At 35.1% G+C, this 13,974-nt stretch overlaps 1 protein-coding gene across 1 annotated transcript in view; it reads left to right on the top strand.

The window, feature by feature from the left end:
• Positions 1–13,974, top strand: part of ANGPT1 (angiopoietin 1) — a 152,669-nt gene that overhangs the window by 111,192 nt on the left and 27,503 nt on the right. The window contains exon 7 of the mRNA XM_041470794.1: positions 6,987–7,153. Within this exon, the coding sequence (XP_041326728.1) occupies positions 6,987–7,153 (167 nt within the window). The remainder of the gene's footprint in view (positions 1–6,986; positions 7,154–13,974) is intronic.

Below are 13,974 nucleotides of genomic sequence, written 5' to 3'. Positions count from 1 at the left end.
CAAATTAGAAGTATAACTTTTTGACTGTGATGTCAGTCAGCTTCTATTCTTGTTCAGCTGTTTAGACTACCAGCTGAGCCCAAGCATGAGATTCAAAAACAATCCATAAATTTGCTTTCTCTATTTAGACAGATTGTGTGGCTGAAACTCAAGTCCCTTCTCAAACTCACAAACTTTTGGTCTTTGCTGTAGCATCTATGCTCCTAGCCATGGTCTTTTTTGCTGCTTGGGATTAGTCAGTGTATTTGGAGAAGAGAATTAAGTCCTACACCCCAGAAGTTTTTCTTTTTGTCTGAAATGACCAAAAATACCTTTCCTAGATATTTTTTCTTATATTTTGCATATTTAGCCCTAAAACTTACCATTTATTTCTTCGCAAATAATGAGTCAGAAAGTTATCAGAAAGCTCAAATTCATTTTTCTTGGACCAAAACCAATGAGTTTTCCTTTCATTAATACACACTCATGTCCCTGGGATGCTCTTACTAGAAGTCACACTGAGTGTCTGTGCATTCCTAGGATCCACTTGTCCTACAGTGAAAAAGGTGGTTTGGGATAAAGGCTCTCAATGTAATTTGTCTCAATAAGAAATACTCTCCTGTTTCCAGTTACTTAGTAAGGAAGTTAGGTTGAAATCCAGGCCTGAGGAAGATGTCCTGGTTGTTTTAGTTATAGGAAGTATATGTAGGCAACTGAGCTGTTTTGGGCCCCTTGCCCAGCCAGAGGCAACCTTTGTGTAAGGTTTGCTCTTCATTCTGTCACTGTGATTTTTATTCATTGGGAATTTTGCTGCTACTAATACTGGTGTGTTTGAGAAGGAAAAAGTAAAAAATTAACCTAATTTATGTATTTCTACTAATATATCAAGTCTAGAATGAAGTGCAACAGACTGAATTGCTACAGATTATGAACAAGTTTTTCAGGCAGATTATATAGATATTTAGTTCTTTGTTTAAACTGACAATAGCTTTGTTTTCTTTTTAGTCTTTTGAGACAGTATCTGGCTTTAATCTAAACATATTTTTAAAACTTGCCATCAAATATGTGTTGGTACTTCCTAGGAGAAAAAATCTGAATACTTAGAATTGTTTTCCAGTATTCTTGTATGCATATTAATTAAGACATATGTTGTCTGAGGAAATCGAAGTAATTTCTATAAATCAAATCTTTATTTAAAATAAAAGAATGAATAATATAATGTGATGGGAATGAAATATACAAGTATACAAAAAAAAGTATGCAAACATTTTTTGGAAATTATCTTCTTAAACAATATCCATTCCATAATCTCAGCTAAGGCAAAAGGAGCTGAATATTCTTTATGGCTTCTGGGAAGTCACTGCTGCTGTAAAACACTGAATTATTATCTGCTTTATTCACTGAATTGTCTGACAGAAGATGAACCCATTGGATATATTGGCTGTGTCTGGTTTCAATTTGTTTTGTCTATAAGAAGTCAAAGCTTCCTGTGAGCATTATCAGACAAAATAAATAAAGTAAGAGAGATAATTGTTTAATGAACTTGGAGCAACATGATTCAGGCAGAATACCCTCACAGATTTTGCCAAAGGTAATAAAATTCTTTTGCGCCCTACTTATTATTTTTGAATAAGTATCAACTTTTTCAATTCTTAAGGGCATTTTTAAAACCAGTACTGAATTCTGTTTCTTTGTACTTATGACTGCTTTAGTAGTTTGGAATCTGTTAATAACCAAATGGAAATTGAAAATGAGATGATGTAGAAGTCAGATGTCATCTAGAATAAATATTATACAATCATGTGCTTTTATCTTTGATTCCTAGTTCCAAGTACTTTAATCCATACAAAAAAACCAATAATTTCTTTATTTTTGCATACCAATTGAGCATTATGTCAGAATTTACAGAATTTATGATATAGTTATATAGAAACAGAAAACCCCTTTGCTTCATCCGACAACAAAAATGGATTTACATTTGTCAGTAAAGTTCTGTATTGTTATATTTTTTTTGTCTGAAAACAAATTCTATCACATTGACAAGAACAATCTGCTCTAATGTAGTATAAAACATTACTTTATTATTTCTCAATGACAAAATCTGGATAAAAGAATTTATTCATTGTTTATGATTTTTATGTCTTATTTCAGATCAGCCTTTGCCAAAATATGATCTTAATCCAATTTTCAGCAGCAAAAAAGATTTGGTTTTTTCTGTTTGTGAAGAAAAAAAATGAATCATTATAATAATCTGTGCTGGGTCAGTGCAAACATTTGTGTATCCTTTTTGCAACTAATAGTGGAGAGATAAGAAAGAATATTATCAAAATGTAAGCATATTTCTCTGCTATATTCTTCTCCCAGCTTCCATAGAGTGCTAGTGAGGAAAATGAAAGAGAATGCTGAGAACTTTTGCAAATTACTGATCCTTTCCTATTACATTAAACACTATTTTGGGAACTTAAACCAACTGATTTGCCAGCCATCCCAAATTATTATGCAAATTTCTAGGGAAAAGAAAATTTGAGTATTTTTGGAATAAAATGTAGAGTTTAAAGAATTAATCTCTTTATTTGGAAACATATCATGAACAAAACATAGAAAGATAATGACAAAATAATCTTTTAGTCATTTAAAATGCAATTTTGGAACAGTGTTTAAGACCCACTGGGTTTCAGAGAGTCTTAAAATGTAGTTAATTGCAAACACATTCATGAAATACAGATGTTCCTTTTCCTAGTGGATTGATAGCTGAGGATGACTTGGATCACCTCATGTAATTCCTTGAGTTTAGGCACTAAACTTTAACACAAATAATTCTGGAAGCATTTGCTATAGCTATTTGAATGCAAAAACTAAAGTGTTTGTTGACAGTGTATATATGTACTGGGAAACAAATATATTTAATAACAACTAGGGGCCTGAAATAGATCACTCCTAATGCTAACTTTTAACACTGCCCTAAGGCATTCTCAAAACCAAATTTCTTGTCCTAAATCTTAGGCTTCAGTCCATAAATGACAAGCATGGTCTTAGGCAAGGCTTTAGGCACCTTATCACTTGGGGCCCCACAGATCTGAGCAGCAGTATAAACCCAAATGGTCTGCTAACTAAAATGCTTATTTTTCATTACTGAATTTTAATTACTGAACAATTACTGAATTCTCCCATGAACATCAAAATTAATGAGGTCTGCTTTTCTGTGGACTTTTGTCCTGTGTCCCACATAGAAGTCCCATTCTTATTATTAATAACCTTCTGAAACCCTATTATTTTCTAGGATTCTCTGTGTAAAAGCTGGAGTTGCCCTTTTATGTCCCTCAATCTCTCCCAGATGTCTAGGAACCTCTGAGGCAATATTTGCTCAGCATCTGCACTTGGCTGGCTCCTCTGCATCTGCTTGTAGCAATTGGAATAGGCCAATGCTGGGCTTCTCCTTCAGCATTTCTGCCAGCAGCAACTCATCACAGACACCAGTTCTCTGAAACCTTGTTGAACTTCAAGTTTGGGTGATTTTTAACCAAATGTCAAAAGTGTTCAAAAAGTATTTCACAAATATATAGGACAGGTGGGCATACCAATTACACAAGCTTGAGTTCCTAAGTTTTCTAACTGAGACAAGAAAAAAATATTTTGTATTTGAAGAAAAAATTCTGAAATGTTCTTTGAAAGCTGAGGATTCTGAAGGTAAATCAAAAGAACCAGGCACAACCATTCTCTTTGCCAGCCTCAGGGTTGGGAATGGAAACACAAAATTAAATCATGTTTTTCAGGGTTTTTTTGGCTAATATTATGTCATTTTCTTCTGTACACAAAAGTTTACATATCCCATCAAAGTAGTAGTGTTCTTGTGGTAGAGACAGTCTAAGTAAGATATAAACAAGGAGAGATGTGTAGTTATTAAGTCAGACAAAGTATCTGGGAAAAACAGGATGCATGCAAGTCTTCAGCTCTGAAGTTTAGGCAGTAAACTGCAGACTAAATACAGGTTGGAAACAGTTGAGTTTGGCATAATAAAATTATACTTGAAGAAATTGCTGCCAGCTCTGTGCTTAACAGAAACGTACTGCTCCTCTCTGGTTTACATCTCTGAAAGCTTCGAGTGCCTGTTTGTTTGTTTATATCTTTTTAGCCATATTAGGTGTTTAATAAAGTACACTGCTTCTCCTTTGGAACATTCCTTGCTTCAGAGAAATGTTTTATATCCCACTTACTTCCTTGGTTTTCTTTTCATAAAAGCAAGTAGTTTGTTTAAAAAGAAGTTACTTCTGTCAAGGAAAAAAATAATCTTGTTCTAGGAATTTTTAATCTGAGTTTCAGTATTGTAGCCCCTGATAGTAGAATTCTGTTTTTCATAACTAGTGTGGTGGATTTCCTCATAATTTTTAATATTTCTTTTTATGTTTTGTTCCCTGTTGCAGCAGCTTCATTTCCTGTGGTCAAGAGAGCAAACCACTTAGTGATAGATTTTCATCTTAGTGCAATAATACATATAAAAAGGGAAAAGGAGGTGAAAATTTGAAGGATAAAAATCATTACTTCGGAAAAATTATATATGGTGTCTGGAGTTTCTATAAAACACATAAGGGATCATATAATGTTAAAACACTACATATATTACATCCTGAATAGGCTGTAATCTAAATGAGATAAGATATATATAATTCAATAGGCAACAGTTCAAAGGGGAGTCCCCCCAGCTTTCCTGCACTGGGAAAAAAGGAGAAAGAATTGCCTGATAATCTTCACTTAAAGATAGACTAATAATAATAATAATAATAATAATAATAATAATAATAACAACTTTTGTGAATAAGAAACCATGTAAACGCCAAGAAAACCTAATTTGAATGATATCTAAACAACTATGCTCCACTTCTTTCTGAGTTTTAGGGAGACAAACCTCCTGGTAGGTAGTCTATGCAGAGCATATTTTGCCTTATTCCGAGATGAGTGACAGTGACCAGTAGTGAAATATGTCAGAGGCAAACCACTAACTGCTCTGGTATGACACTGCCAAGGCTGCTGGAACAGGAGACAACAGGTGGGACTGTCAAGGGTAGAAAGACAAGGCAAGAAGATGGAAAGAATCAAAGGCACAGCCAGAAAACAGTGATTACAGAAAGGTGTGCCAGCTGTAGACAGGGCTCATGCAGGTGAGGAACAAGTATTTTTGTGTTTTAGGAACACTGTATGAAGCCAAATATGAATGTGAATGCCATCAAAGCAGCAAGTGAGAAATAACAGAAAGCATCTTAGTGGGAAAACTTGAGGAGCAGCAGTTCACACTGGAAGACAGATGGGTTCCAAGCAGGGTATCACCAGTATTACCTACAACCAGGATTACCTACAACCAGGATTTACAGAGACTTCTATAGGAAATAGTCTACTGGAGAAAAGATATAATGAAATAACATGCAGAAAAGGAAAAACCAACTAGTAGTATGCTCCTGCATTTCAGTCTGAGACTTCTTTGGGACTTGCCACAGACTACTGAATTTCAGCTCTTGCAGATGAAACACTTTTTCCATGGGTATCTCTTGATGCTCTCTGAGCCAAAAGGCAGACATGTTTATTCAAAATATAAGTTAGTGTAATCAGTTCAACATATCCAAATGTGGCATGTCTTCTCAGCCTCTATTATCAGTGAGCCACCAAATATATGCTCAGGTGGAGTCATGTAAACAAAAAATACGTCCTGAGTAAAGTATTTTCTACAGTAATTCTCTCTAGGAACAACAAAAAAAAAATCCTCTATTTTTATTTTTTGGACCAAACTTTCAAGCTTTTAAATTTTTAAAATTAGTTTTCTTTAGAAGTTTGCAGCAGAAATACCTATGCATGGTCTGAGTATTACCTGTGCTACCACATGGCCTCTAGGGAGGCAGGATTTCATCCTCCAGAGACACAACTAATCAGGACTGGAGCCACAGCAATACAATAAAGAAAATAGTGAGAGCTCTACTTTCAGTGTTTTCATCTCAAGTTAGGAGTGACTGAAACATTATATAGAGAAGATCGATGTCTTGCCAGTGTGTCTCACAGACACATTTCTCATTATCTAACCTCTAGTCCCAAGGAAGTCTCTTGATTTTAACCCTTTTAAAAATATGTGCTCTCTGGAAATAATCCAGTCTTTCATTTAATTTGACTAGGAAGTTTTTACAGGATTTTATAAAATACCCCCAGTACGCCACTGTAAGCAAATCAGGAGATTTCTGGTTCCAATTTTTCCCATCTCAGGAAATATGAATAAGCACAGTCATGATGGAATAGTTCTTCACAAGTAAATAATGTTGTTGAAAATAGTTTTTACTGTTTAAAGAGAAAAAAGAAGAAAAATGTAAAATGGACTGAAGAGTTCTCATGTATGAACTAATAGCTTAAAAAGAACAATTATTCTAATATATAGTAAATAAGCTAATCACATTGAATAAAACCTTACATTTAATGTAGTAAAATATTCACTACAATTTAAACACCTTTACAAACTGGAAAATGTATAAAAACCTATGTTTAGGAATTGGTTTTGAAAATTAATTATGCTTTTTCTTTCATTATTATTTTTCCATGTTTAAAAGTGATATAATTTGCTTAACCAGAAATAAGATCATGTGAACATGTGAAATGTGAGGAGAGGAAGGTGACTAGGAGCAGAGCTAGATAACAAGGTTTAACACCATATTAAATGCATTAGAGAATATTGTTATGTCAAGTGTTCCCACTGAAGCACGTGCAAATACAGCATCATGCTATTAATATCATGGACCTGTAAAATGATTTCCAGCTGATAACCTCAGCTGCCCTTGCAAACACCAGTTGAACTGCATGACATTCCTACATCATATATATTTGTAGAATTATTTTAGAGACTGTCAAAGTGGAGCAAAGAAAGCTCTGACCAGTAATTAGAATGCACAGGTAAAATATAATAATGGTTTTATTATTGTATATAGGCTCTATCAAATACAGTAATTACATCTAGTTATTTTGCCAATTTTTTCTAGGGTTTTGGTAGTCCATCAGGTGAACATTGGCTGGGAAATGAATTTATCTTTGCAATAACAAGTCAGAGGCAATATTCTCTAAGAATTGAATTAATGGACTGGGAAGGAAACCGGGCATATTCACAATATGACAGATTTCACATAGGAAATGAAAAACAGAATTACAGGTAAGAATCTATTGAAATTCTTTTAACTCTGCTGAGTGATAAATATTGTTCATTGCTAACTTGTCAAATATGAGAAAGGGCAATAATATGATGCTGATTTTCATCAAAAGTGTAAAAAAAAAAAACCCAGAAATCAGATTTCTCAGTGATGGAAGGATCGAGTAAACCTAAGATATCTGAGAAAAAGGGATCTATTCATTGTATTTTCTGGTAGAACTGCTAAAAACTGTATAACATTTATATTCATAACTCAAAATTGATTGAATAGAAAAAAGATTTGTATTTTTCATTAAAAATTGAAGGATATCTACCTCACAAGCAGAAGACTGAAGCAATGGACATGGGAATAAAAGACCAAAAATTCTGATAATCCATCTGATATTTGCAAATTAAAAATTTCATGTAAATGAAGAGGAAAAAGACAATAGTGGATCTTATTTTGAGGAAATTAAACACAAAACCTTTTCTTAATAATATTTTTCTCCCGTACTTTGTTTTAAGATAAAAGTTTGTTAAAAAAAAAAAAAAAGAAATAGCCACTTGAAGACACAAGAAATGTGGATAACCTAAGTTGTCATTTATACTATTTCTTAATCATTGCTTCATCTGAGCAGACAGTACAATGCTAGAAAAAGAAAATGAAACCCATAAAAATATCCAATTATTTATTACAACACATCAAATTAGCATAAGACTCAGAAGAGAAACAGATACATTGTAAACTCAAACATTCAAGGCATGTGACACTAGGTTGGTATTCAGATCCTCAAATTCAAGTAATATGATTCTGAGAAATGCTGACTGCCTCCCTCCCCCTGGTCCCCAGTGAAATGGAGGTGAGAGCAATTTGCTCTTTCTGCTGACAGGGCTGTGCCCAGGTGGGACAGAGTGCAGTGCCCCTGCCCTCTGGGGCACAGCAGTGAGTGGGGTACAAGAGCAGAGGACACCTTTAGAAGCAATCAGTAGGAGTTTATATCCTGCAGAAAGCAAGGACTGTCCCTCTGCACACAAAGGACAGCTCTATCCCCTGCTGCCTCCAGCAGCGCTGTGCCTGGCACTGCCCTGGGAAGCCATTGCCCCAAATCAGGAAAGGTGGAGCACATATTCCAAGGTAGATTTAGGCAAAGAATAAATATAAGTAAAGGAAATTGCTCAAAAGAGAGGCTAGAAAGATTTATACAAGACATAAAAAGAGCAGGGTAAAAGTGGGGTCTTAAACATTAATAAAAGTTGTTCAAAACGAAAAGATGAGACAATTCCTTGTCAAATGAAGAAAAATGTTGAAGGGCAGTTATACATAGCTCAAAAACTTTGTGATGAATCAGAGGAAAGTATTGCTCAGGGGATGAATTAAAATCACTGAATTTGCTAACAAAACCAGGGTCTTTTTTGCATGAATTTATTCTGCAGTAAGGACAACATGTATTGTGGAGGAATTGGAAGGCTGTTGAAAATTTTACATGTTAAAGCTCATGTTTAGAGAGGATTTCTTTTTCAGGACTCCTTGGTGTTCATTCATGGCAAAATAGCAAGAGAATTGTGTTGTTATGCTTCAAAATGGGAAGGGAAGGGAAGGGAAGCCACTTTCATTATAAAGAAGGAAGATCTTTTGCAATATAAATAATGTTTTCTGAACGTGGAAAAAATTGTAAAAAGGATCTATGTAAATTCTTCTTGTGAATCAAGGAAACTAAAAAATACATAATTCAAACATGTAGAAATTAAATCAGAGGGGGCATACAGGCCTCAAAGAGTATAATGTTGAATAACAGGCATAAATTCTGCTACCCGTGTCCAAGCCACTTTTTTACAAACATCAAAGGGAATTTGACTGGAGGCTGTTGACTTCACTTTTGGCTTTTTTCCTATTCCATAGTGTAAATGAAGGCCAGAATCTACTCACACTCTGTGGTCTCCTTTTGGTGCAACTGGCGCTCTTCTGTTGAGGAAATGGGAAATCAGTTTCATTCATACTTTTCTGGAATAAGCAAAGATGAAAACATAAAGAAGTAAAAAAGTCTATCTCTGTTGGCCCTTTGGGTTTCAAATTAATTCCTCTATTATTTTTACTCAAGTATATTGGAATATTTAAAGAAAATAGCTGAGTAACAAGATGATAGTTCTGTAAATAATGATGTGTAAGCTAAACAGATTTTCATGCTTGACAAATGGACTAGTGCCTAGTCCAGATAAATGTATGCCCAACAGATATTTTGAAAATGTATGCCAAACAGATATTTTGCTAACCAAAATTATGTTGGACTATTCCATAAATTTTTACAGGAATGCATTCTATGACATAAAACTCTTTATTTTGCTTGCCAGCATCACTATCTGTGATAGCAGCAATTCCAGAAGGCTGGCTGAATAAAAACCAAATTATTGAGTACTAAACAGCTGGCCACCCTTCAGAGAATGCTGTTTTCCCTTTATCTGAGAAGCTGCCATTAAGGATTTAAATGATTCCTCTGAAGCTGAAAACCACAATTCCCAAACTCCTGCTCCCAATGCCTTTCCTTCGCAACTTTCAGGCATTTGCCCTGTTTGCTTTCAATACCTCAAACACAGAACAACACACCTTTTCAAAACTTTAGTTGCTGTTATTTGAAATAAGTTTGCCAAACAAAATAGATGCTGTCTTATTTTGGAAGCTTGTTTCTTATAATGACCCACATTAAATGTTATTTCTGTTAGGAAAAATATGTAATTGTACACTGGCTAGATTCACATTAGTTTGAAATAACTTAAGTTCACTAAAGAGGCAAGTAAAGAGTAAGTAAAGAGGCAAGTTTCTGAGCTGGTCTGGGAAGTGGATCAAGAAAATCTGAAATTGAAAAAGGGCACTGAAATGAAAAGAAAATTTCAAGAACTGGACATCTTTAATTTTGCTATGGCAGTATCTTGTATAGTTGGAAGATGTGAAGAAAAAAAAAAAAAAAAAGGTTCCAGGTCTTATGCTCAAGCACAATTAAGGGAAGGGAAGGGAAGGGAAGGGAAGGGAAGGGAAGGGAAGGGAAGGGAAGGGAAGGGAAGGAAAGGAAAGGAAAGGAAAGGGAGACCATGAAGTGATAAAACCTGCTTGAGAAAATATCAAAAATCATTTTCATGTTGTTCTTCCAAAATCCAGGCTCAACATTATGCAAAGTTCAATTCAGTCTGGATAACTCCCAGGTGGTGATTTCAGAAGGGTTCTGTTTTTTCTCTGGGTTTTTTGTATTCTCTTTACTATTTTTTATTAGTCTGAAGAATCTATTATTAAAGAGAGTAATGCTGAACACATGTAAGTTGAAATATACTTGTTTCTCTTTCAAAATGAGACAGCTCCAAGAGGTTTTCTGGGAAATCAGAATAAAATCTATTTATCCCAGATGATGAGTGGGAAGAAGGTTGAGATGAGAAGGTGGTTACTGAATCAGTAAATGCATAATGATAAATGATAACTGAAACAGAAAATCAAAAGTTGCACCACATGTGAAATCTTTAATAAAAGTATCTAAGTGATTTACATCTTTTAGAACATCCTTAGGTTTCTTATCTACACAAGATGATTATACAGAGACTATCTGTAAATATGATAAAAATATCTCTGTCAGACTCTTTGCAACTCAGACTGTGGCAAGTAAAATCTTCGTGAAGTAAGAAGAGCCAGATCTTGCAGATCTCCCATTTAGTGCAGTGTTTCTTAATATAATTAGGAATTATTTATAGAACTATAAAAACATGAGTTGAAAGAGAATCCTGAAAGACACACGACCTCTCCTCTTTTTCTGTGTAGACTCTGCCTAGCCCACTTGACATTGTTTGATGTTCTTTGGAGATGTACAGCTGTGATACACTGCTGCTCTGACCCATGTCCTCAGATCCTCCAAAACTGGACAGGAAAAGTAACCATGTGTTCAGATTTCAAGCACCACAATTCATGATCCTACATATTAGTTTATGAAAACAGATATATTGATGTTGAATTTTGAACAGTAATAATTTCAGCCTGCAGATACATCTGTTTTTTTCTACTTGTGATACAGGAGAAGCACTTCCAAGCAAAGCAAGGAATGACGAATGGGGGAGTTGCAGTTTTTAATTGTCTGAGCTATTTTTGCTTCAGAACCATTAGAGAGTTTAAGAGACACTCATCTCCCTAAGACAATATACTCTGGTATTTAATTGTTCTTTTAGTTAGAAAAGTTTGCTATTGCTGCAATGATTCACTAACTTTGGTCCTATCCACGGACAAATATGATTGAGTGATCAGACAGCTCTGCTCAGGTGAGCAAGGCTTTGGGGTTGATGTAGGCATAGGTGAAAACTGATGATGGACAGAGAACATCCTAACTTCCCTCAGTCAGTTTGGACTTAAGGTGGTGGCTGACCTTAAGTGGTAGTTAAAATGAAGAAGAGACTTTATATTGGAACGAGCATGAGGAAATGATTACAAAATCTCATGAGAAAGTGAAAGAGAGCATAGATCCATCAGGAACACCAGAGACTTGTTGACAGGGCAATGACAGTCATGTAGGGAAGAGTCAGGTGTGTGGGTCCTCAGAGGAGTAAATTGATGAAATTTGTTGAAAATAGGAGAGGTAGTTATTAAAATTATTAAAATCATTTCAAACTGCTGACATGATCTTCCAAGCCCTGTAAATCTAGGTGACAGTTTCCAAGCTCTCCAATATCCTCTGTCTCTCCAGGCTTTGCTTTAGGAAACAAGATCCGTTGTTGAAATTAAACTAGAATTGGTAAACTTTATGGGACCTGGTAGAAGAGAGTTTTCAATTCACTGAACAAAATATTGGACTTTTAGCTCATGTTTGATTAAACGTTTGTATTTTTAGTTACAGCAATAGCATTATTTCTCTCTGTTTTCATAGACAAATCAGGAAGGTAGTCTGCTGCCAGAAGATTTGATATAATGTTCATCTTAGATATTTTTTTTTTAAGATTGAGGCTCTTTATATAATTGTTGAACTAATGATAGAATTTCTTGCAAAAATCCTCACTTATCTTTCTGTAAAATGCAGAAAAATATATTCATCTTTACAGTATTTTAAATTTTACTGCTGAAAATTCTGTAATAGTAAAATAAGTATTATTTGAGACTACAAATTTTATGGGAACAGATGGTTTTATGTATCTTTAATTAAGAAACAAATTCCACATAGTATTGCTGTTTCAGAAACAGGACACAAATAGGCCATTCTCACTTCCTTGGTGTACAAAATACCATTTTTAAATATTGGTGTGCTTCTTGTTATTACCCAGTCTTTTCAGTGATACAACTGTATAAGTGACATTTTCTTCTTGTACCACTTGAGTTTTTTAGGTAAAATAGGGGATCAATGTGACTTTTAAATTTTTTGAGCCATCTACTTAGCTTCTTCTGCGTGATTTTTATGACAATAAAAATTTGAAGGATCTATTCAGTCTTTTATCAAATGGGGAAGGAAAAGTACAGTGGAAGATATATAGGAAATCTGTAGCAAAATGAAAAAATAAACACAGATCCTCTTGGAACCCAGTTCTGTGCCCAGACTCCAGTACTTTTCTTGTCAAATGCTAAACTTACAGAATAATTTTTAAAATAATCATGTTGCAAAAATGCAAAAAGCCTGTAGGTATTAATTGTTCTCTGGAAGCTGAAATTCAATTTGCAAGTCTACTTCAGAGGAAATAGCCATGTAAAATCCTATTAACAGGCAGAATGGTATCTATGGTATGCATAATTTCCGTGATTTGAAAATATTTTTACCAAACTGTGGTTTAAAGTCAATATAATGGATAAAAATATTTAACATCTTTATGTATATATATATAAATATCTGGCATAAATAATTTGGTTTTATTTAAGATACTGTCAGTCCAATAATATTCTATGAAGCCTAAATACTGGAAGTGCAAGGATTCAATACAATGTCCATTAACCAGAGATCTTTCTGGAAACATGCCAGTGTTGCTCTATCATATCAGTGACTAAAACTCACTGGCAGTTCATGCAGTATCTCCAAATGTAAGCAGAAATTAAATATAACAATTTCTCTGACTGAAAGTTGTTGTAAATATGCTGATGGAATTTATGAATTAAAAAAAAATCTTAATCCACATAAATCCCAATATACACTATCCATCCACAGCTAATCATTTCCCACTTCTAACTTCATTAAAGTCTTCTATAGTTCAGTATACAATAGCTGTGACTACTGTGGAGCAGGAACAAAGCTTTCCTTCTTCTGTGTTATGGAATCTAATGAGAATGCATTGAGACATGCAGGCTGCTCTGCAGTGCACTACGTCTTCAGAAGATGAGCCAAGGGCTCCTGAGGTAACAGAAGCCAAGAGAGAAACACCAGTGAAATATCTCAACAGAATCAAGGGTTATTCATCTAAGGAGGTGGCACAGCTGACAACCCAGTGCACACAGCATGGGCAACAGACAGGAGCTGGAAGCCACAGTGCCACTAGAAAACTGAGACCTACTTGGCACCACTAAAACCTGGTGGGATGAATCCCCTGACTAGAGCGTGGCTATCAGTGGCCACAGGCTGTTCAGAAGGGACAGGCAAGGAATGAAAGGTGGAGGCATTGCCCTCTACATCAGTAAATGGATACACTGCAAAGAGGTCTTTTTCTGAAGAACAGCCACAGACAGGTTGAAAGCTTACAGTTAAGAATTGGAGACTGAGGCAACAAAAGGAGGCTGGTTGTTGGTGTCTGCTCCAAGCTGCTTGATCTAAGAAAGCCTGGAGCAGACAAAGCCTTCTTGCTCTAGCTATGGGAGGCATTGCACTTACAGGCTCTTGTCCTGCTGGGGGACTTCAGTCACTCCA

This window comes from Pyrgilauda ruficollis, unplaced genomic scaffold, assembly GCF_017590135.1.
Source record: "Pyrgilauda ruficollis isolate IOZ18807 unplaced genomic scaffold, ASM1759013v1 scaffold25, whole genome shotgun sequence".
Lineage (NCBI taxonomy): Eukaryota > Metazoa > Chordata > Aves > Passeriformes > Passeridae > Pyrgilauda > Pyrgilauda ruficollis.
This window is presented reverse-complemented; position numbering and strand designations above follow the sequence as displayed.